This window comes from Musa acuminata, chromosome BXJ3-8 (genome assembly GCF_036884655.1).
Source record: "Musa acuminata AAA Group cultivar baxijiao chromosome BXJ3-8, Cavendish_Baxijiao_AAA, whole genome shotgun sequence".
NCBI lineage: Eukaryota > Viridiplantae > Streptophyta > Magnoliopsida > Zingiberales > Musaceae > Musa > Musa acuminata.
In genome coordinates this window covers 3898963-3920166 of record NC_088356.1, presented here as the reverse complement: position 1 = coordinate 3920166, position 21204 = coordinate 3898963, and the positions used below count along the sequence as shown (strand labels likewise).

The 21204-nt window shown below is 42.0% G+C and overlaps 3 protein-coding genes across 9 annotated transcripts; all 3 read left to right on the top strand.

Annotated features, from left to right (window-relative positions):
• Positions 1-1170: 1170 nt before the first annotated feature.
• On the top strand, positions 1171-3602 carry LOC135644783 (uncharacterized). Of its 2 annotated transcripts, none has more exons than XM_065162696.1 (4): positions 1171-2224; positions 2669-2876; positions 2968-3097; positions 3195-3602. In XM_065162696.1, the coding sequence occupies exons 1-4, from the start codon at positions 1305-1307 to the stop codon at positions 3338-3340; spliced, it is 1404 nt and encodes a 467-aa protein (XP_065018768.1). In that variant the 5' UTR covers positions 1171-1304; the 3' UTR covers positions 3341-3602. The 2 variants fall into 2 exon arrangements, with proteins under 2 accessions (XP_065018768.1, XP_065018766.1); XM_065162694.1 differs by having other exon boundaries at positions 3187-3602.
• Positions 3603-5648: 2046 nt separating this feature from the next.
• Positions 5649-11768, top strand: LOC103993735 (probable prolyl 4-hydroxylase 4). Of its 2 annotated transcripts, XM_065165573.1 has the most exons (8): positions 5649-5874; positions 5971-6028; positions 6155-6259; positions 6966-7023; positions 10723-10898; positions 11060-11129; positions 11226-11324; positions 11403-11768. In XM_065165573.1, exons 1-8 carry the CDS (start codon positions 5738-5740, stop codon positions 11519-11521), a joined length of 822 nt encoding a protein of 273 aa, XP_065021645.1. In that variant the 5' UTR covers positions 5649-5737; the 3' UTR covers positions 11522-11768. The 2 variants fall into 2 exon arrangements, with proteins under 2 accessions (XP_065021645.1, XP_009412183.2); XM_009413908.3 differs by having other exon boundaries at positions 5651-5874; positions 11226-11768.
• A 1243-nt stretch (positions 11769-13011) lies between these two features.
• LOC135644754 (pentatricopeptide repeat-containing protein At2g30780-like) lies at positions 13012-20852 on the top strand. Of its 5 annotated transcripts, XM_065162634.1 has the most exons (5): positions 13012-13516; positions 13620-14939; positions 17142-17435; positions 20116-20545; positions 20623-20852. In XM_065162634.1, the coding sequence occupies exons 1-2, from the start codon at positions 13019-13021 to the stop codon at positions 14742-14744; spliced, it is 1623 nt and encodes a 540-aa protein (XP_065018706.1). In that variant the 5' UTR covers positions 13012-13018; the 3' UTR covers positions 14745-14939; positions 17142-17435; positions 20116-20545; positions 20623-20852. The 5 variants fall into 5 exon arrangements, with proteins under 5 accessions (XP_065018706.1, XP_065018708.1, XP_065018705.1 ...); XM_065162636.1 differs by having other exon boundaries at positions 17170-17435; positions 20116-20852; XM_065162633.1 differs by having other exon boundaries at positions 20116-20852.
• The last annotated feature ends 352 nt before the right edge of the window (positions 20853-21204 follow it).

The following is a 21204-nucleotide window of genomic DNA, read 5'->3' as shown; positions in this document are numbered from 1 at the left end:
CCAAAGAGCAGTGGCTAAATGCCAAAAACTAGGTATCATATGTACTGCATGATCGATGTTGAGGGTGATGCACGGCAAGCAGTCGCAAGCGGCTCCACTGTTGCAGTGTCTTGCGTGATGATATGGTGCAAAGTGCATGGAAAGAAGCCCTCCTCTCTCTCTCTCTCTCTCTCTCTCTCTCTCTTTCTTCTTTGAAGCTGCCAAGGCACTGTCCTGTGCACTCTGCAACTGATAGCTGAACATGTAAACATGTTGTTTCTCTCATCTGTACTCGTCAGAGGATAGCTCAGATCGGAATTCTTTGGTTAAATCTGACTCAATTTGAAAAGGAGGTTTGGGTCTGTAACAGTAGAATGACTGAATTCTCATGGATTCTAAAGGCACAATGGCTTTGTGGGTTGTCTCTTTCCAAGCTTTATTTCTGGCCATTGCCCTTTTCCTTCTTTTTCTCTTTTCTTTCTATCCTTTTCTTTACCTTTCTCTCTTTCGCCTCTTGTTTCTCTACTTCAGTATTTGCAGCCTCTTCTTCCCCAACCACTGGTTTGAGTTCCCCTGAATAGGAAGGAAGAACAAAAAAAATCCAAGTGCTTCTTGACAACATGCATTTGTATGGATTCAAGGCCAGCTTGCCTTATGCTTAAAGAAAGATCCAAGCTTGAGATGAAGGTTGCGGCTGCTGACAAGGTCTTAGGTAAATGAAAACATGTTTCTCTGTTTTCTGCAGTGGGGTTCATGGCTGGCCTCTCTCCCAAGGGGACCATAATCTGCGTCCTGGCACTCCAAACCTGCATGCATAACCTGTAGCCTCAGTTGCTTCAAACTGAAAGTTATTGCTCTGATCCACACTGTACATACTGCTCTTGATTGCAGATAGGGTCCATGCTGCTGCACCCCTTGTCATATGAGTCATCTCTCTCTCTCTCTCTCTCTCTCTCTCTCTCTCTTATTGTGAGTTTTCTATTGCCTGAACAAGACTGTGAGCTAACACAGCAAGACTAAGAAGGATCCTGGTTGCATGCATTGGAGTGGTTGAGGCAGCCAGTTGTTTCTGCCCTTGAAAAGGAGGCATCACACCATCACCCTGCTGGCCAATGGACCTGTGGAGGACCCTCACCATCTTTGGGGCAGTTGGGAGGACATATAATTATCTTTCCCTCCGTTATCTCCTCGACATCTGTCGAACTGTTCTGTTCCACACACAAAAAAGAAGGAACCTTGGGAGGATGAAGGCTACTTAGTCCACCTCTCTAACTAAACCTAATAATACTAATTACATTAATAATCACTTTTCCTTCTCCCATCCCATGTCATCCAGCAGTGCAGGAAGAGGAAGCAGGGGAAGAGGAAGGAAGAGCTATGGTTTGTCCAAAGCCATAGCAGGCTTCTTGTCCTCCTCCAATTCAAGGGAGCCACCACCTCTCTCCTGCTCTGACCACTTTACCCCAATGCTCAGAATGATCACCCTCAAGCTCCGCCGCCTCTGTTCCCTACACCGGTGGCCCCTCAAGCGCCGCCGAGCCAAGACGACTGTCCCGATCTATAGATTCGGCCGCCCAACGCAGGAAAGTGAAGCCGTCTGTGGCAATCGTCATCAGCCTGCGGTCCGGTCCGGTGACCTGATTGGCGTCCCCGAATCGACCAGGCCAATTCGGCTTGCTACCTTCAACGCCGCCATGTTTTCGATGGCGCCTGCCGTCCCCAAGTCCGGGAGGTGTCTCGGAGCCGAGCAGGAGCTTGACATGCGGTGCAAGGCGGCCAACGACAGGCCCAAGAGCATATTAAAGCAGCCGAGCTTGGCGAAGGCCAAGCTGAGGGTGTCCATCAATCTTCCCGACAACGAGATCTCGGTGGAGAGGAGCAAGCAGTCGAGTTCACGGAGGCAAGTGGGCGAGGAGACGACCGCAGCGTGGAAAGGCAAAGCTCCTGTGTCTCACAGCTTTAGCATGTCTGCCGTCCATGGTCTGGGGAAGGAGCCGGAGAAACTGAGGGCCGACAGGAGCATCTTAGAGGTTCTGAGAGAGGTAGGAGCCGATGTGATCGGACTGCAGAACGTGAAGGCAGAAGAGGAGAAAGGGATGAAGCCGCTGTCGGACTTGGCGGAGGGGCTGGGCATGAAGTACGTGTTTGCAGAGAGTTGGGCGCCGGAGTACGGGAATGCGATACTGTCCAAGTGGCCCATCAAGCAGTGGAAAGCTGAGAAGATCTTGGACGATGCTGACTTCAGGTATGTTCTTTCTTCTGCAAAAGGAACACGTTTCCTTCACCAATTTCTTGGCTCTGATTGCAGAGTTCTATATATCCTGGCTTCCCTAGGAAATCTTTTTGACATCCAGAGAAAGATTTAATGTGTTTTACCTTGTAGATTAGATGACTGGGGCAATCATAGTTAGAACTAGCTGATAGCAGCTTTCGGGTGTTCTAATATTTGTTACTGTATAGATTAAAGAGCTCATCGCCTCTCTGAGTGATCAAACATCCCTACTTTTTGATGTTCGGTATCACGAACATTGTTGCTGTTCTCACAATCTAGTCAGATCCTTCCATTTTTCTTTCCTCAATTGTTAAACCAAGATTGACCAGCATCTGAAAGTATCCTTAATGGCTTGTTTGTGGGTGATCACGTAAGAACTCGTTCACATGCTCAAGAAAACTGCAAATCTTCGAACAGGAATGTGCTGAAAGCCACCATCGAGGTCCCCGGAGCAGGAGAAGTAGAATTCCATTGCACCCATCTCGATCACCTCGACGAGAACTGGAGGATGAAACAGATCAACTCGATACTACGTTCCAGTGACCGACCTCACATCCTGGTTGGTGGCCTCAACTCTCTTGATGAAACAGACTACTCTGCAGAGAGATGGGCGGATATCGTCAAGGTAGTCTTCCTATGAATCCTTGTCTGCAGAAGTTGGGGAGGCCATCTCTTTGTACCATGCAAAGCTTCTGAACATTACTGATCTCTTGCAGTATTATGAAGAAATTGGGAAGCCAACGCCCAAAGTTGAGGTGATGAAGTTCCTAAGGGGGAAACAGTACCTGGATGCCAAGAACTTCGCAGGGGAATGTGAAGCTGTTGTTGTGGTCGCCAAGGGGCAAGGTAATCAACCATTCCCCCGCCAGTTGGTTGTGCTCGAGCTCAGATTGCTGCAGGAGAAGTAATGGTTCTGCTCTCAATTCTACTTGTAGATGTGCAGGGGACCTGCAAGTATGGGACGAGAGTAGATTACATCCTGTCCTCACCATACTCGCCCTACAAATTTGTGCCTGGTTCTTACGGTGTGCTCTCATCCAAAGGCACTTCGGATCATCACATTGTGAAGGTGGACATGGTGATAGCTAAGACTGACGGGAGCAGCAGCAGCAGGCATCATCCATGGAAACAGAGAGTTGTGAAGATGGATGCCTCCTCATCCAAAGGAATATGGGATACTGATTTGTAGTTGTTCTCGTTCCTTCCTTCTTCGTTTTCCTGTTCATAGATTTTGACACGGTCTTCTTTTTTAGCTGTTGCTTGATCATGTATTGGATTAGAAGTGTGTGGTGTCACAGTACACGGGAAGCTGTATTCTTTTGCTTCCGAATAGATACTGCCATTGTTGGTCTTTGTTATGAAAGGAATTGCCGTTATATATATATATATATATATATATATATATATATATATATATATATATATATATATATATTCCAAAATAAAAAATAATTAACATTGAAAGAAATTTCAGTTAATATTGTAATATTCGACCTAATATTATTAACCAAAAATACAACATATCCAATATCAACCTAATATTACTCATCCTCGACCTTAATCCGTACCCTTGAGACGGTGACGTCGCACGTGCTCACGCGGTCGTCACGGGGCGGCGTCTCCACCAGGTGGGATCCCCGTTACCACTCACCATCATCAGACACCTCCGCTCCTTCCCCTTCCGCGTCAGCGTCACCGTCTTCTCGGGCGACACTGCCGGTGCTCTTACCTCCTCCTCTTCGACATCGACATTATAGGGATCTTCTTCTCCTTCATCTGCTTTTATTGTTGCTCCCTCACGCTCTTCTTGACCCGGTACGACGTGGCGGTCGTCCTCCTTGCGATCTGATTCGGCGATGAGGTCCAACCGGAGGCGCCCGCCCCCGCGGGAGGCGCGGAGAATATTCGGCGGCCGCTCGAACCACACCTCCGTCAGCCGGATCCGCCCGCCCTCTCTCACCGCCCGCATGAACCAGCTCCGCCGCCCCGCCAGCCAAGGCAGCGGCGGTGGGAGGGGCGGCCGCCTCCTCGACTCCGCCACCCTTCTCTGCCGCGGCGGGCCCCTCCACCCCCACGCATCCGCATTCCCCGTCATCTCCTCCGCCTCCATCCCCCCGTCGCAGCTCTCCGACCCCAGGCCTTCGGTGAGGAAGCGGAGGCCCCCGCGGCGGTCGAGCTCGTGGAGTCCACGAGCGCCGGGGTCCACGCGATTCGGCAGTCTCCCGATGGCGGAGCACTCGAGCACGTTCGGCGGACGCGGCTGGTCGTCTGCGACGACGCGGAGCCCTTCGCCGTACGGTGGGGGAATATTCCGGCATCGGTGACCCGGGCTCGGCTGCCGCCGACGGTCGTCGCGATGAGGTAACCCCAGCAGGGCATGCACGGTCCTATATAAGCGCTGCATGGCTCGCTATCTCTCTGTCTCTATCTTCACTTTCTTTACCAAAAACGGAAACTGAGACGGCGGAGTGAAGAAGAGCGTCTGGTCTTCCATGTGCAGTGCGAAAGGGAAGGAGAGAGACGGGTGCATTTAAAGGGTAGCTGCTGGGGGGATGTAATCGGAAAGAACACATGTTTTCCTCATTTGTTCTCTTACATAATAAGGTAGGGGTTCAAAGCGAGGGATGGATTATTTCTCTTGAACAAGACGCAAATGACTTACTCGTTCAGATACCTGCCTTGCGATTGAGGAAGGCAATGGACCCCACCAGGACGAAGCTTTCCATGTCACACGGCAGTACGGCCACGAACGCCGTGGATGGAAACACAACTGGGAAACGTCGAGATTTATCGGTTTCCCAGTTCAGCACGTAGAATTTAAGGTGCAGCGGCGCATCACACAACGGCGTTGGTTGTGCTTTTTGCCCCGTTGCCATTTGTTCTTGCAACGGATCGCCCGCGATGCACGTTTCTTGGTGCTACGTGTAAATATTTCAAGATTGGTTAGCTAGCTACCTACCTCCCTATTAGTTAAGAAATAAATATAGGTTGATTTTTCTCATAACTCTATAAATTGTGGACATTGAAAAGATGATAAAGATTTGATATAGAAATCATTAAAAGAATTTATATATAGTTAACTCAATTAATATTGATGGTTTAAATGCTTATCTGATAAATGAATGATGTAGATAGTTTCTTGATATTGAATTAGAAATGCATAGGGAACTGCAATGCCCACAATAATTAATGTATTAGAGCAGACTGTTAGATCGCCGCCAATTAACTACCAAGTACAATTAATAAACCCGATAAGGAACCCGGAGGGGAAAGCGTTGGACAATCTTGGCCGTCCGATCCTTTGATGCCCGCATCAACGCTCCGAACGGAACACGTTGGTTACCTCATCAGGCGACACGTTCGCTTCTCCTCTTTTACTAGAGAAGGTAAGATAGCAGGACTGCCCTACATGCTGCAGATCCGATCAATCCCCCGTCCCTTCCTCATTCTCCACACTCCCTCTCTCTCGCTCCCGCTCTTCCTCTGATGGGATCTCGGAGATCCAGAGCTCCCCCCTTCTCCCTTCTCTTGCCCTTCCTTCTCTTCATCGTCCTAGTCCAGCGATCCTTGCCCCATCCCATCATTGATCCATCCAGATCGAAGCTGCTCTCTTGGAAACCTCGGTCAGTGCTCAAACCCTTTCTCGCTGATCTTTTTTCTTGTGTTTCTTGGGTATTCTCCTTGGATCGGTTGTGAAGTTTGGGGAAATGTGGTGGTAGGGCTTTCGTCTACGAAAGGTTCCTGACGGACGAAGAATGCGATCACCTGATATCTCTCGTGAGTACGATCCGATATTGCGAATCCCCTCTTGACGTCTTTTCCTGCCACGTTTCTTTTCTTTTATTTTCAATTTGTTATGGGGTTTGGTCTGGAGCTGAGATCTGAAGGGATGCTGTTGGTCAGGCGAGATTGGAGCTCAAGCGGTCGGCTGTGGCTGATAATCTGTCGGGTAAAAGCACGTTGAGCGAAGTCCGGACTAGCTCCGGGATGTTCATCAACAAGGGAAAGGTTTGAAATCTTGTTCTGTCGGTGAGCTTTACTTAGTTCCTGCATCATGTTCTTGCCCCCAAAAAATAAATGAGGGAGAGGGAGGCAGGAGAGAGAGTTGTATTATATTGCATGATGTCTAACAGGATGAACAGTGATGCGAAGTTTTCTGTGAACAGATAGAGATTCATTGTGGTAAATTGGATATGTTTATGCTGATGTGTATGCATTTTTACATATTGAGCATTTTAAAGATTTTGAAGGTGTGTCTATAAGCATTCATGGTAACAGTAATGCATATCTAAGAAAAGATATGATATCTTGCCAACAAACGAAGATCAGAAAGCTTGAATTGAGATAACAAACACGAACAAGTATTACATTAGTTATATGCTGTTATGATGCCATTTTGTTTGTGTAATGTAGCACGGTGTCATATATTGCAATTTCCAGGTTATACATGCGACTTTACTAGAAAAAACTACCCAACAAAATTATTCTGTGATGTATTTTGAATTCTCAGGTCTGGTCCTATAGAAGAATTGATGGGGAAGTTTAAAGTGGAAAAATTGGGTGCTTGGGGGAAAGAAAAATATGTGTAAAAAGAAATAGGAAGGAAGGGGAAAGCAGGTGGAAGAAGAGTAGGGACTAGATGGAGAAGGATCTATTATGCATTTAAGTGGATGATCATTTTGACTTTGCTGCATCTGATATAAACATTTTGCAGGACTCAATTGTTGAAGGTATTGAGGACAAAATTGCCGCATGGACCTTTCTTCCTAAAGGTGAACCTTCTAATTCATATCAAATTTATACATGTTAAACCATAGTTGTAATAGTTTTTCTGATTTCCTGAAAGGATTTATTCACATGGACTTGCTACATGGTTGTCAATTTTTTTTCATGTAGTGAATACTTGAGTGATTGCAGTCTTGCTGCCTGGCTGGATATGGTTGAACTACTATAATTGCTTCTCTGTTCATTATAACGCTAGAAAAAAATTAGTAGTACTCGTGTCAATCAGCACTTGACATTCTAGAGAGATAGCATATCTTAGTGGCATGCATCAGCCTGCCAGGAACAATAAATTAGCCACAAGAGCCAAAATAGCTTGCTTGCTTTCTGAGGATTCTGAAATAAAGTACTAAGTTTCTTACATCATATCCAAGTAAAACACCAACATTTTACCTTAATTGGAAATCACAAACAATCAAATGGAAATTGTTTGAAGGGATAGAGTGTTTGTATATGTGCCAATGTTGCTGGTGCTATAACAAGCATTTGATGAATTGATGACAAGAATAATGCAATTTTCTTTTTATTTGTCTGACTGGAAACAGTTTATAACTCCATTTACTTGTTCATTATGTCAGTTTTGACCACCTAGTTGCTTTTAGGACGAAGAGTTCAAACAGAACTTCTTATATGAAAAGAAAGAATAAGTGAAGAAAATAGTGGATACAGGAAACTTAGTCATTAACTGATCTACTAAGAATCATAAATCATGCTGGAGATACATCCATGCGATTAGTTTTGAGGTATAATTTGTTAGTTAACTCTATCCTTCCACCCTTTTAATCATCAAGTGTGGCTTGCCCTATTCATAAATATAAACACAGATTACAAACTATTAAGAGTCTATGGCCTAAATCATGAGAGAATATTATGAGGATTTGAAGAGAAGGTATAATGTGAAATAAACATACAACAAACCTTGTTCTTACCATTAAAGACTGCTGTAAGGTTGGAATCCCATTGTTCAATAAATGTAACTGTGAAGTCTTTATTCTTCAAGTCATATAAAGATCTACATCTTTTTTTGGTTTTTGATCTTTCATTTGTTTCTTTTTGTTACTCCCGCTTTTTTGGTAGGCGTCCTTCTTTTTTATGTTTTCTTTCATGCATTATAAAATTTCTACTGGGAAATTGTATCCTCATGGAAATACCCCTGGTTTAGGAGGTATATGATAAGTCTTAGTTCCCAGTAATTACAATCTTCAATCTCACTATTCTTGTTTTAGTTGCATAGGTTCTTTTGCTTCCTAACTGTGTGGTGTTCTGATTTATCTTTGTCTTGTAAGATTTTACTTCTCATGGTGGTAAAGAATATAGTTTTCAAACTCATATTTGTTGTATATTAGATAAAAGGGATCAGAATCTCTATTTGTTTGGTACTTGTAGGAGTAATCTATATTCTATTTTCATTTTTTGGCTTAATTTTAAATAAGGTATTGTCTTTGTGTTCTGTGTCGATCCAATTAAACTAAAGCCCTTAGGTTTGGAAGATTCTTCTCAATTTCTTATGATTTTTCCTTACGTGGTTATCATCGACTAAACCATTAGCAAATATCAGATGCCAAGGAACCTTTTCTTGATATTTTGTTATTTTATACATAAAAGGTGCAAAAGGTAAGGATTTACGCCTATGCTAATCTATTGATTGGCTGCTCACTTGCGTGGTTTCTTTATTTTTTGACACTAGGAGCTGCTTAATCATACATAAGATACCTACGTTAATGTACCTTTCAAGTTTAACTCTGTCATCTCTAAAACACTCACTGAACCAAAGTTATTTTTCTCAAATTTCTTATATTTGTTAGTTAATCACATTAAACTTTCATGTAACAGGAGTACCATTGGTTTGTTAGTTAATTATGTTAACCATTCATGTAATAAGAGTACCATTGGTCCTATTACTCACAGTTCATACCCTCCAAGCTTTGACAGAAACTACCTATATGTTACTCTTTCGATTATTCTTGACTCACAATAGCTTTTATTGCATCCCATTCCCTCTGTTTTGAACCCAAGCTAATTATAGAGGTTATGTTGTTATCCTTTAAATTTGGTTTACTAACAGCCATTTTAGTTTCATAAAGCTGCTTATACACAAATGAAAAATCATTTTCTTAACAATGGAATGTTATAGGCATACCAAATTACTTACAGTGCTTAATGGGAAGGTACTGTTCTTAGGATTGTTGCTCCTGCGTCATCCATATGTCTGATCATTTTCCTGATTTGGAATTTGTGACCCAACATCAGATCAATTCGAAGGGAAGTCAGTGTTCTGTTGAAAGTACAAAATGGGAACCATGAAGAATGGACTATAGTAACTTTAGTAACTTTAGTTAACCTTTAGTGGCATGAGAAAATCACAAGACAGTTGTCCTCTGATAGCATAGTTACTCTTTCTGATAGTTCACTTTTATTGTTAATCTAATGTCCCTCCAACTTGAGTGACAATATACTCTTTGTTGAAATGAAAGGGGCAGTACAGCATATCTATAAATGTGGTTGGTTTTATGTTTTTCTGATTGTGAAAGTAGACCATTTAATTTAATGTGAACTATTAAGTGATGTACAAAGGGGCAATGTTTCCCAGCATTTTGACATTCTGGAAAGTGGTAAATTCCACCTCAAAAACGTGACTGAACAATTCTTAAATTACAATTCTGAAATGGCCTGATAATGTGAATGGATTGAGTTTGCCAATTGCCAAAAGAAGTAGACCACAGATTAATCAGGATCTGCATAGACATTTGCACTGATATTTTTATGAAAATGGCTGTGTAAGAACAAGTTTTGAGGCTAATTTTGCATGCCAATTGATTGACACCACCTTTGAATAAGAACTTTGCCAGAAGAACCATATGCACAAGCTATCAAGGACCATCAATGGGTTGAATTTCCTGATAAAACTCCATAAATTACTTTAAGGCCCAATTAGTGTCTTCATGGCAAGCCTTCCCATGGGCATCATTGATACATGGAGCATGGTTTTCTAAGGAACTAGATGAAAAGGATATGCAAGATCATGACGCTCGTCCTTGTGTGAACCTGAAGTTTGTTACTGTAATTTCCTGGTCATAATGCTATATTTTACCTCAGAGAAGATCCTCACAGCGATTATTCTTTTCAGCAGCAACTGCCAACAAGCAAATAGGTTGATATTTCCTGCTGCTGAACTATTAACAGGTCCCCTGTACTTTCGATATCACAAGGACTCTACAACTGAGTACGAAAATAGTAAGTGTTTGATAGGCCCACCAATATTTGAAAACCAATAGTTGGGTTCTGTGGTAGCGCATTCCTGTATTGAAAGGAGCCAATATAACCATAGATAGATTGTCTAAAACATCCAGATATAATGTTCCTCCATTATTCAAAAAATCACAATTGTATTGCAGTCGTACATATAAATAACATGATTGCATATTGTTCATAATCATTTTCTTGATAAAACCAATAGCCAAGTCATGTTAAGTAGTGTGAAATGGTCACCAGAAAGTTCTCTGATACAGAAAAGTAGTTTTGGCTTCAACATGTTGGTTGGAGCTTCTATCCTATTGAATGAGTTAATTTATTTTCTGACAGGTATCACCATTCACATTGCTGATAATGACATCATCATTTTAAAAAATGGTGACATAACTTTGTTTGTGTTTTAAAAGATTGTTCAGTTGATATTTGTTTTCATACAGAAAATGGTGAGGACATTCAAGTCTTACGGTATGAGCCTGGACAGAAGTATGACCCCCACTATGATTACTTCTCTGATAAGGTTAATATCGCTCGTGGTGGTCATCGTATTGCTACTGTTCTTATGTATCTAACAGACGTGGCCAAAGGTGGTGAAACTGTGTTTCCTTCAGCTGAGGTTATTTCTACTGCTACCTCTGTTTGTTTCCTTTAGCGCAAGGAAACTTATAATGAGATAACAAAATGGTCATGCATCAGATATCCCATTTGTCAAACTTCCATCATTTATTCTTCATCTGGAGTGTCGCTTTTGGTGATTGTCTCTTTTGCTTTGTGCAGGAACCTCGGCACCGTGGTGAAGATGCCAAGGATGATAGCTTTTCAGAATGTGCCCAGCGAGGAAAAGCAGGTGAGGGTCCAGGAGACTGAAACACTTGTAACAGTGCTTCACCTTCTCATCTTGTTTTGGAGAATTTGTGATCGTTGCATCTGATTGACATTTTAGTTAAGCCGAAGCGAGGGAATGCTCTTCTGTTCTTCAGCCTTCATCCAGATGCTACTACAGATCAAGGCAGCCTTCACGCAGGGTGCCCAGTGATAGAAGGTGAGAAATGGTCGGCCACAAAGTGGATTCACGTAGCCTCCTTTGACAAGATTATCACAAGTCAAGGAAACTGTACAGACGAGAACGAAAGTTGCGAGAGGTGGGCTGCACTTGGAGAGTGCACAAAGAATCCAGAGTACATGGTTGGAACTGCAGATTTGGCCGGCTTTTGTAGGAGGAGCTGTAACGTTTGTTAAAACGTTGTCTTTTTTTTTTCTTTTTTGATTTATATCATATTAACATGAAGTCTGTCGCAGTTAGATCATATACTTCGATGAATAGTTTCTCTGATAGACACCGTACTACTCAGGTATCTTGCCGAATCTGATTCCTCGCTGTTTGCACTTGTTATTTTTATCAAAGTATTTGAAACTTGTAATTTTTATGATTGTACATTTGTGACGAGTTAGTTGGAGCCAAAAAAAATGATGGGACGTTTTTGCATTCTCATTGTAGCCTTCCACACACGACCATTCGAATGTCTCTCTGAGACCATGTTTGTGATGGCAGCCCGGCCATGTGAATACTTTGTTGCATGATACGTTGGAGGGGTATTATAAATTATTTTATGTAATTAATTATGATTAACATCTGTCTTTATATTTTAAAAAATAATATTAAATTTTAATATTTTTATATCGTTAATTTTGTCTATATGTAAAAAATCATACGTATGGTGCCATGTAAAAAATATTATTTTTTAATTATTAATTTTATATAAACTTTTGGTCGATCATTTGCTTGCCGCACTTGCTCATTCGTCCATCACCCCTCTTTCTAATATAATCATCTTTACTTGTCACACTTGCTCACTCGTCGCTCGCCCATCATTCCTCTTTCTAATATAATCACCTGTCGTCCCTCTTTCCAATATGCTCACCCACACCTGCCTCATCGTCCACCTCGGCATCCCCACCATGGTCGATGATAATTTCATCATCGTTAGCGAAGCTTGCTATCTGTGTATGTCATGTGTATCTCTATTTTTGCAAGAGCGGTAAATAAGATGAAGCTATGTCTATATAGAACCCCCTCGTACCAAGTCTCTCTAATCCTTGGGAAAATGCTTTTGAGTTCATATCGCGGAGCAACCACACCAACTTAGTTCTTAAGGCAAAAAATAACAAATTGGCTGATACTACTCGGGTTTTTACGTCAACAAAGATGGAGATGGAGATGGTGATGACGAGTAACGAACAAGCAAGTTGGAAAGCGGGATGACGGGTGAGCAGGTTGGAAAAAGCAACGACGAGCAAGCAAGCACAGTGGGCGATCAGATTGGAAAAAAGGACGATGGGCGATCAAGTTGGAAAGAGGGGTGGCGGTCGAGCGGCAGGGGAGCAAGTGCGATGGATGAGTGGCGGGCAAGCATGTATGATGAGCGAGAGGGTGCAACGAGTGAATGATGGGCGATGGGCGATGAGCAACGGATGAGCAAGTTTGAATGAGGAGGAGAGGAGGAAACGATCAAGAAATTGATATAAAATTAATAATTGAAAAAATAAAATTATATTTTTATTATTTTCATTTTAGCTCCTTTTGTATGTGACAATACGGGTAATTTTTTCGATCGATGAAGTTGAGAAGAATTGAGAATAAATGTGAGTATAAGGACTTCCATGTTACTATTTAAAGTAACATTGCTAATTATGGGATGTAATTACCTCATTCATTTGCGATGGGAAGCCCGGCCCATGTGGTTCCGTTCACCGGCAATCGCCCAACCTTTCATTTCCAAATCCCCTTCCACAGCGCAGCAGTTTGGAGAGCACGGGCGACGCCACCCCATGCGCCCGGCGGCGGCTATGGCGAGAGTGAGCCACCTCCTCTTACTTCTTCGTTGCGGTCGTATAGCCTCCCTCCAAACCCCGCTCTACGGCTCCCCCTACGACCTACGTTTCACCTCTGCCGCTGCCGCCCGTGGCTTCTGCTCCAACGGCATCTCCGACCTTCGCGACCGCATTCTCCTCCTTTCCGAGAACCCCGCCTCCGTCGCCACCGAGGGCAAGGAGGCACTTCGATCCGCCGTCTCCGCCCTAGCCGACCAGCTGCTCGCCCTGCCCGACGACCAGGATCTTGCGGCTCTCTTGGACTCTGTCTCCTTCGCCACCCTACTCCTCTGCTTCCCCGCCGGCTTCGCCTCCGTCGAGCTCCTCTCCCTTCTCAAGTCCCGCCCCCTCCTCGCCCTCCAGGTTCTTCCCCCGCGCCACTCTCTCTATCTCCCGATTTCTCCATTTCCTAGGATTCCGAATCATTCTACCATCCTTAAAGGTTGTATCTTGCATCGTCTTGTAGGTCTTTAACTGCAGGAAGAAGCTGGCTGACGCCGGCATCCCGATGCTATCCGAGGAATACTCCAAGGCCATCACCCTGGCGGGCCGCACCAAGAACGTCGGCCTGGCAACGGAGCTCTTCTCTGACGCCATAGATGCCGGCCTCCGCAACGCCTGCCTCTACAATGCCCTCATGTCTGCTTATATGTACAGTGGCCTCACCAAGAAAGCCGTCTCAGTTTTCGAGGATCTGAAGCAGGACTTCAATTGCAAGCCAACCATTGTCACCTATAACATTCTCCTTTCGGTATTTGGCCGCTCCTTGCTCGTGGACCATATGGAGACTGTCCTCCAAGCAATTGATGATTCGGACCTTTCCTACACCATCACCACCTACAACACTGCCATTGCCGCATATGTTACGGCCTGGATGTGGGATAAAATGGAGAGGATGTACCAATCGATGGTGGAGGGACCAATCAAGCCTGACGCTGAAACCCTCCTCCTGATGTTAAGAGGTTATGCCCACTCAAGCAATCTAGAGAAGATGGAAAAGACTTATGATCAAATAAAGGAGATGATTAACAATAGGCAGACACCTTTGATTCGGACAATGATATATGCTTATACTAAGAGCTGTCACCCTGATCGAGTCAGAAAGGTGGAGGCCTTGATGAAGTTGATTCCAGGGGATGAGTATAGACATTGTCTCAATGTACATTTGATCAGGATGTATGCACAGGAAGGCTTAACTGAGGCGATGGAAGGACTAATATCCGAGGCATTCCAGCACAACACTGTTGTAACTACAGTGGGGGTGATGCGTTCCATCATATCGAGTTACTTCAAAAGTAATGCAGTGGACCGGCTAGCTGGGTTCATTAGACAGGCAGAGAATGCAGGGTGGCGGCTTTGCCGGTCATTGTACCATTGCAAGATGGTGATGTATGGACAGCAGAATCGCTTGGAGGAGATGCATGGGGTTCTGGATGAGATGGAGAATTTTAGATTTGGTCGAACGAAGAAAACCTTTTTCATTTTGTACAAGGGATATTCCAACATAGGTAGGAGATTAGAGGCAGAGACAGTCATTGGGATGATGTGGAAGCGTGGCTATGGAAATCCTGAGGATGCGTGTGTGTCGTAAAATTTTAATTGGATGCTGCAGATGGAATTATTAGATTATGGTCGACATATGCCAGATGATTTCCAAAATTATGAAGGCCTACCTTTTCTCTAGCAAATTGACGACAGATTACAGATGGAATTATTTAAACTAACAATTAACAACTGAATGGCTGATCATGAAGTTCCATGGCTTTTGATATTGAGATATTACTCGGTGAGTTTTAGCTAACAATTCCAATATGTATTTTTTTTATAATTTTTACGTGTTTGAATGTGTATCTTTGCTAGCACCACGATAAAACTATTATCCAGAATAATGCTTTAGCTAGCACCATAACATTTTAATATTTGATATCCTTTAAAGTGTTCATGTACCGTGGTTGCAGTAATAGATCCCTCTGGTCAATAAAGTTGAAGTCTTGAAGATAGGGATTAAATCTAAGATTAGCATTGAACTTTGGGATAAATCTTGGTTATAGAAAAAAGATAGTGACATCCAGTTTAGTTCCACATTGGATGTAGAAGATTTTTATGTATTTACAACGTTAGATGGAACTGCTGATATTAAGTTGAGATTGAGTATTTTGGGTAGTAATGATTTAGTCGGGCCAGATCATGACCTTTCTCCTCAAGCACTTGGAACTCCATCTTGACCATAGCCAACTTCTGCCCTCTCCTCGTATCAGTTTCTACACCATCCTCTGCCCGCTATTTTTCTTCTCCTTAGAAGAGGTGGAAAAGGATGATGAAACCATTGCATCAAAGATCTTACACTGTTAAAGCAATCTTGCAGTGGGCATTTTCTAGATCAAGGGTATAGGAAAATTCTGGTAATAATCAATAACTTGAGGTTTAAAATTAATTATAAGTTAAGGGTCATTAAGTTTAAAATTAGTTATAAGTTAAAGGGAACAAAGGGAAGACATGTTTTCATTAGTTTGCCAAATGATTTGCTGTTATAGTAGACTAACCATATATTTGGAGTTTTAGTTGTCTTGAAAACCATGATTTGTGGCTAAAATGAACCTGAGAACAGTTCAACAAGGAACTTATGCATGTTAATTCAAAAAATATATAATAACATTTCTTGGTAGAATTAGCTTATTGCTCAGTGGAAAAGTAGTGCTTTAGATGGGTTTTCTCGGATAGATTTTAGTGAGCTGAAGATAGTGCAAACAATATATCTTATACTAGTGGATGATGGTTGTGGAGTAAAGGTGGTATGAACGGGCTCGTATTGCTGAAGATGCTGTAGGATTTAAGTTTGCATCACTTCATTCTGCTGTTGATGGGAAAGGCTACAGGGAAGTTGTTTTAGAGGTTTATAATGATATAGATGATTGATGGAAAGAAAAGAAATGCAGTCATAAAGCCTCTCCTACTTTGATGTTTTTAGGAGATTGTTTCTTATGTCTTTTATTCTTCTTATATATGTACATTAATTTTATATATGTATGTATGTATATATATATATATATATATATATATATATATATATATATATATATATATATGTATGTATGTATGTATGTATGTATGTATGTATGTATGTATATACATATATACATACATACATATATATGTATATATATATATGTATATGTATATATATGTATATATATAACTCAGCTAACTAAATCTTCACATCATCTAAGAATATAGTGAAGTTTTGGTCTGTCCTAGGCTTAGGTGTAGAAAGTGGGGACGCATATCTCTCTTCACCATCCAGGTTCCATCTGGTGCAGATTCTTGCAATGAACAGTTTCAGTAGTTGCTTTAGATGATGATTTTCTCATGATTAATTAGTCATGACCAAAAGGTCATGAATATGTGACTTCACATGAAGCTTCGTGCAGATATTGTAACATGTCAAATTTGAATATATCGGTTCAATATTAAATTTTTATAATCTTTTTAGCCAAAAATGATGACTTGATTTCTGTGCTTATCAGTGAGATGACAAAGCCTTCGGTACCATATCAGGAAACATCCATATGGCAACCAGGGAGTGATAATTGGCACTGTATTCTTTTGGGGTTGTCCATTTCTGCATCATCTTAAGCTTCCTGTCAATGAGCTTGATAAGTGGTCTGGTCATTGTTTGTTGGTTGGATAATTCCAGGAGTCATCATGTCCTTTACTTGATCAATTTGGAGACTGGCCATGGATTCTCTAGCTCTTTTCTAGTCTTAATCCAATGCAAGGGACTCAAAACCCCATTGCTATTCTCTTGGACAAAACACTGATCTAATTGAGATCATGTAATGTAGCTTTTTTAATACTGGCAATAAATGATTATATTTGTTTGTATATGTTGGTTCTGCTACTTTTTTTTGCGCTGTGGTTTCTTCAATAGAACCCTTTTTTCACTCATTTAATTGTTACTTCTATTTAATTGTTCTAGCTTTCAATGCAGTACGCTTCTGCTTTGGATGTTCTTGCAGACTGGCACAGGGAATGTGCAAACTCTTGCTGATTGGTGATTGCTAAAGTGGTGAATGGTTCTTGATTTTGCTTGATTGACTTCTTGTGCATATTACAAATTTGTAATGGATACCAAGAGATAGGACAACACTTCTCTTTTGTGGTTATTAAATAATGAAGGCAAGGTAAAGTCAGCATATAGGAAATTTTTCGCCACTATCTGGTGGTCATTATCTCAAGCACTGAAGATAAGAGAGGTCCTCAAATTGTGACAGCTGTTTTTTCTGTAAGTACAAAACCTATGTACTATGTTACTACTGTGTGCACTGTCAGTTGGTGGGTTGGATAGACAGCAATGCGCAGCTGATCAACTATATATCAAACATTGTGGCTTGTTTAACACTTGTATTAGTAAGATAGTTTTGACATGGAACTAGAAATGAAATGTTTTCAACATGTCAATAATCAGGCCGTCTTTCTTATCATGTCACATTATCTTCATTTTTTTGGGATCTTCCTTGCACTGATTGGTTGGTGGTATGGTGTGGGGGGGGGGGGGAGGAGTCATGTTAACATGTAAAATTGTGCTTCTTTTAAATTGATTTTACTGGTTTTGATTGTTTCATTGAATATAGGTGTCAGTCCCAAGTACAAGCTTGCATTTATTTTCAAGGTTGTCGATTGAGGCCATTTCATTCTTTCTTTGAACAAGATAGCAACAACAGATCATGTTGTCTAGGATATTGCTGCATCGCAAGGCTTCTATTAATTTTTACTGAAATTGTTTTTGTTGAATCTCGGATTTTGATGATGAAATCAATTGTCATTTGTTATCTAATCTATATGTTGAGATAAGTATGCAGGATTAACTACGATGAAAGTAAGATATGCAGCAGAAGTTGCGCCGGAGTCAAGACAATGATTACGTTGGGAGTTCGACGGAAGTTCGGATAGTCGTCGGAGGTTCTGCAGGAACAAATCCGAGAAGTCCATGAGCTTGCCAAAGAAGCTCGTCGGAACTCGCCAAGTGGATCGTCGCAAGTCCAGGAGTTTGTCGGAAGTTCGCAGGAGCATCACCGAGGGTTCATCGGATGATCGACGGAAGTTCGTCGGAAGCTCGCCGGAAGAAGCGATTGACGCACCGGAGCAAGATTGCAGTAAATGTCTTAGGAAATATCGTAGTTAGCACAATGATTAAGTTGGAAATGGGAGGTGATCCCATTAACTTAATCTTGGGGCAATTGGGCCCCTAAAAAACCCAAATTGGGCCGAATGGATCAACTCATTCGGACCCTGATTTCTGCCAGGCAGTTGAACCGCCCAAGCCAGGAGGTGGCACCGCCTGGGCTAAGTCTCCGAGCGAGACTGGGCGGTGCAACCGCCCCAGCCAAGAGGTGGCACCGCCTGGGCTCAATCTCCAAGCGAGACTGGGCGGTGCAACCTCCCCTGACAAGAGGTGGCACCGCCTGAGCTCGGTCTTCGAGCTCTGGCAGGAGGTGCAACCGCCCCTGACAGAGGTGGCACCGCCCAGAGGCTCAGTCTTCGAGCTCTGCCAGGTGGTGCAACCGCTCCAGTTAGGAGGTGCAACCGCCAGATCCCGGAATTCCGGGAATTGACAGTTTTGAGCTCCAAATTCAAACTGGGTTGGGGCCTATAAATACCCCACCCATTCAGCACTGAAAGAAAACAACATATTCACCGAAATCCTGATCTTGTTCTGTGATTTTTAGAGCTCAAAATTGTTGTAAAGGCCAAAAGTTCTTCTCCCTCTTTTCTTCCAAGTTCTGAGCTTTAAAGAGAGGAGAGAAAATTCTGTAAGGGTTGTCTCCTAAGTCCGTCAAAAGGAGTGAAACTGTAAAAGGGTGGTTGGCCTTCGCCTATTGAAGGAAGGCCTCTAGTTGACGTTGGTGACCTCGTCGGTGGAGGAAGCCAAAAGTGGAGTAGGTCAAGATTGACCGAACCACTCTAAATCTCGGTTTGCATTTACTTTGAGCATATTATCTTTACTGCAAACCTCCTCTAAAGCTTACTGCTTTCTGCACATATACGATCGGGTTTCAAACTTTGCACTTTCCGAATCGGCGTTTAGACGTAAATCAGTTTCATCGTACGATCATCATATTTCTGTTTGCGTTTACGTTTTGATTTCTATCATAACTGCAAACTGCCTTTATATCCTTGCTTAAACTGCATCTCGCTTAATCAAGTGATTTACGAATCAGCATTTAGACGTAAATCAGTTTTTTCGTACGAATATCATATTTCAGTTTGCGCCTACTATCTGATTAGAATCATAACTGCAAACCGTATTTATATCTTTGCTGCATCTCGCTTAAACAAAAGTTAAAGTGATTTACGAATCGGCTTTCTTACCAAAATCACTTTTAACGAACGAAAGCAGTTTTTATTTTTCGTAGAAGGTTTTCCGCTGCACTAATTCACCCCCCCCCCTCTTAGTGCTCTTGATCCTAACAGTTTTGTTTCAGATTCAGGTTATGGAAAGCCTTGTCATGGAACATGTAAGCGACTTAACTTGTGTGATACCAGGATATAATAATGTATTGTTATGTCCATGGCCATCATAATTCTTAATGTATTCATAGTGTGTACTAAATGAAAGATAGAATAGGATTTGTGGCCCCAGACAGGATCTGGATCGGATTTTAATGAGTTGTGCTGTTCAGTGGAAATCAATGCCTACTTGGATACTTTCTCCATTCAGTCTTTCAATAATTTACCAAAATGTGTGTTTCTCAGCTGGTCGTGTTTGAAAAATGCCAATCTTTTCCTATGGTTTTGGCTTTCACTTTGATTTCTCAAGTTTCTTTGTCACCTGATAGTCTTCTTTTAACTTGTACATTTTTCCTATTTGTTGGGTACAAATATAATTTCCTGTACTAAAGTAGTCAGCTTTCATAAATATATGTTACTGTCCTATACTGACCCAGCTTGATCTGTTTGTTAAGTTGACAGGCTTTCCTATGGAATAGGACAGGGACTACATCTGACTAAACCTCGGACCAATCTGAGTCTTGAAATGGGCTAATCCTAATCTTCTCCAAGAATGTTCTCCATTGAGGTCATTGATTCTGGCTCCCTCTTCTAAAGGTGAGATATCTCTCTCCAAGAAATCTTTATGTTCCAAAGAGACAAGATTCCCATGCCAAATGAGAATGACACAGAGAGAAGTATCGAGCAAGCTTTCAGGAGGCATCACAAGTTCCAAATACATCCAAACACAGAGGCAGGTCCCCATGCCCAAGCAAATGTGCCAGATCTATCGCATATTGTTCCATGGTTTGTGGTCCAATTGGACAATTCTTGGTGGCGGATGAGGTCCGCAAGCCGCCCAGGTAGTCCAAGACAAGGATCCGAGCTAACATGCTTATGTTGCAGGTACCCTACAATGAAGCACTTGGGTACAAACTTTCCAAATCTGGTAGCAAATAGTTGCTCATGATGATTTATATCAGGCACCTGGAAGCTCTCACTCAGATGACTGCCAAATTACATCCAATGCTGATGTTTGGAAACTTGAGGTACTTTTTCTTTCTCTTGAAGGTGATTCAATGCTCGTATCATCCTAATTTCTCCGATTGACCAAGTACCGAAATTAGTCGTTTAGAGTTAGTCTTAACCTCATGGTAAGGTTGCCACATTCAGAGTTTATTTTTCAGGAAAATAGCATCTCTTCTTGTAGTGAGATGATTTTATGCACTGGTCATTCATGCATTGTCAAGAGTCTGGAAGAGAATTAATTTCCTTAATCTCAGTTTGTTATATATATATATATATATATATATATATATATATATATATATATATATATATATATATATATATATATATATATATATATATTTTGATTTATCATTCAAAGATTCCGTTCTTATTTTCTTTTATATTACTTGAAAGAATATGCTGCAAGTAGTGAGTCCTTAGACGAGTGAATAAAGCAGGTCAGGTCAAAGAAATGGGACTACAGTATGCCCAGTGCTCGTCTTAGTGCATATGCAGCGACATGCTGCTCCATATTTTTAATGGCTTCATCTTGT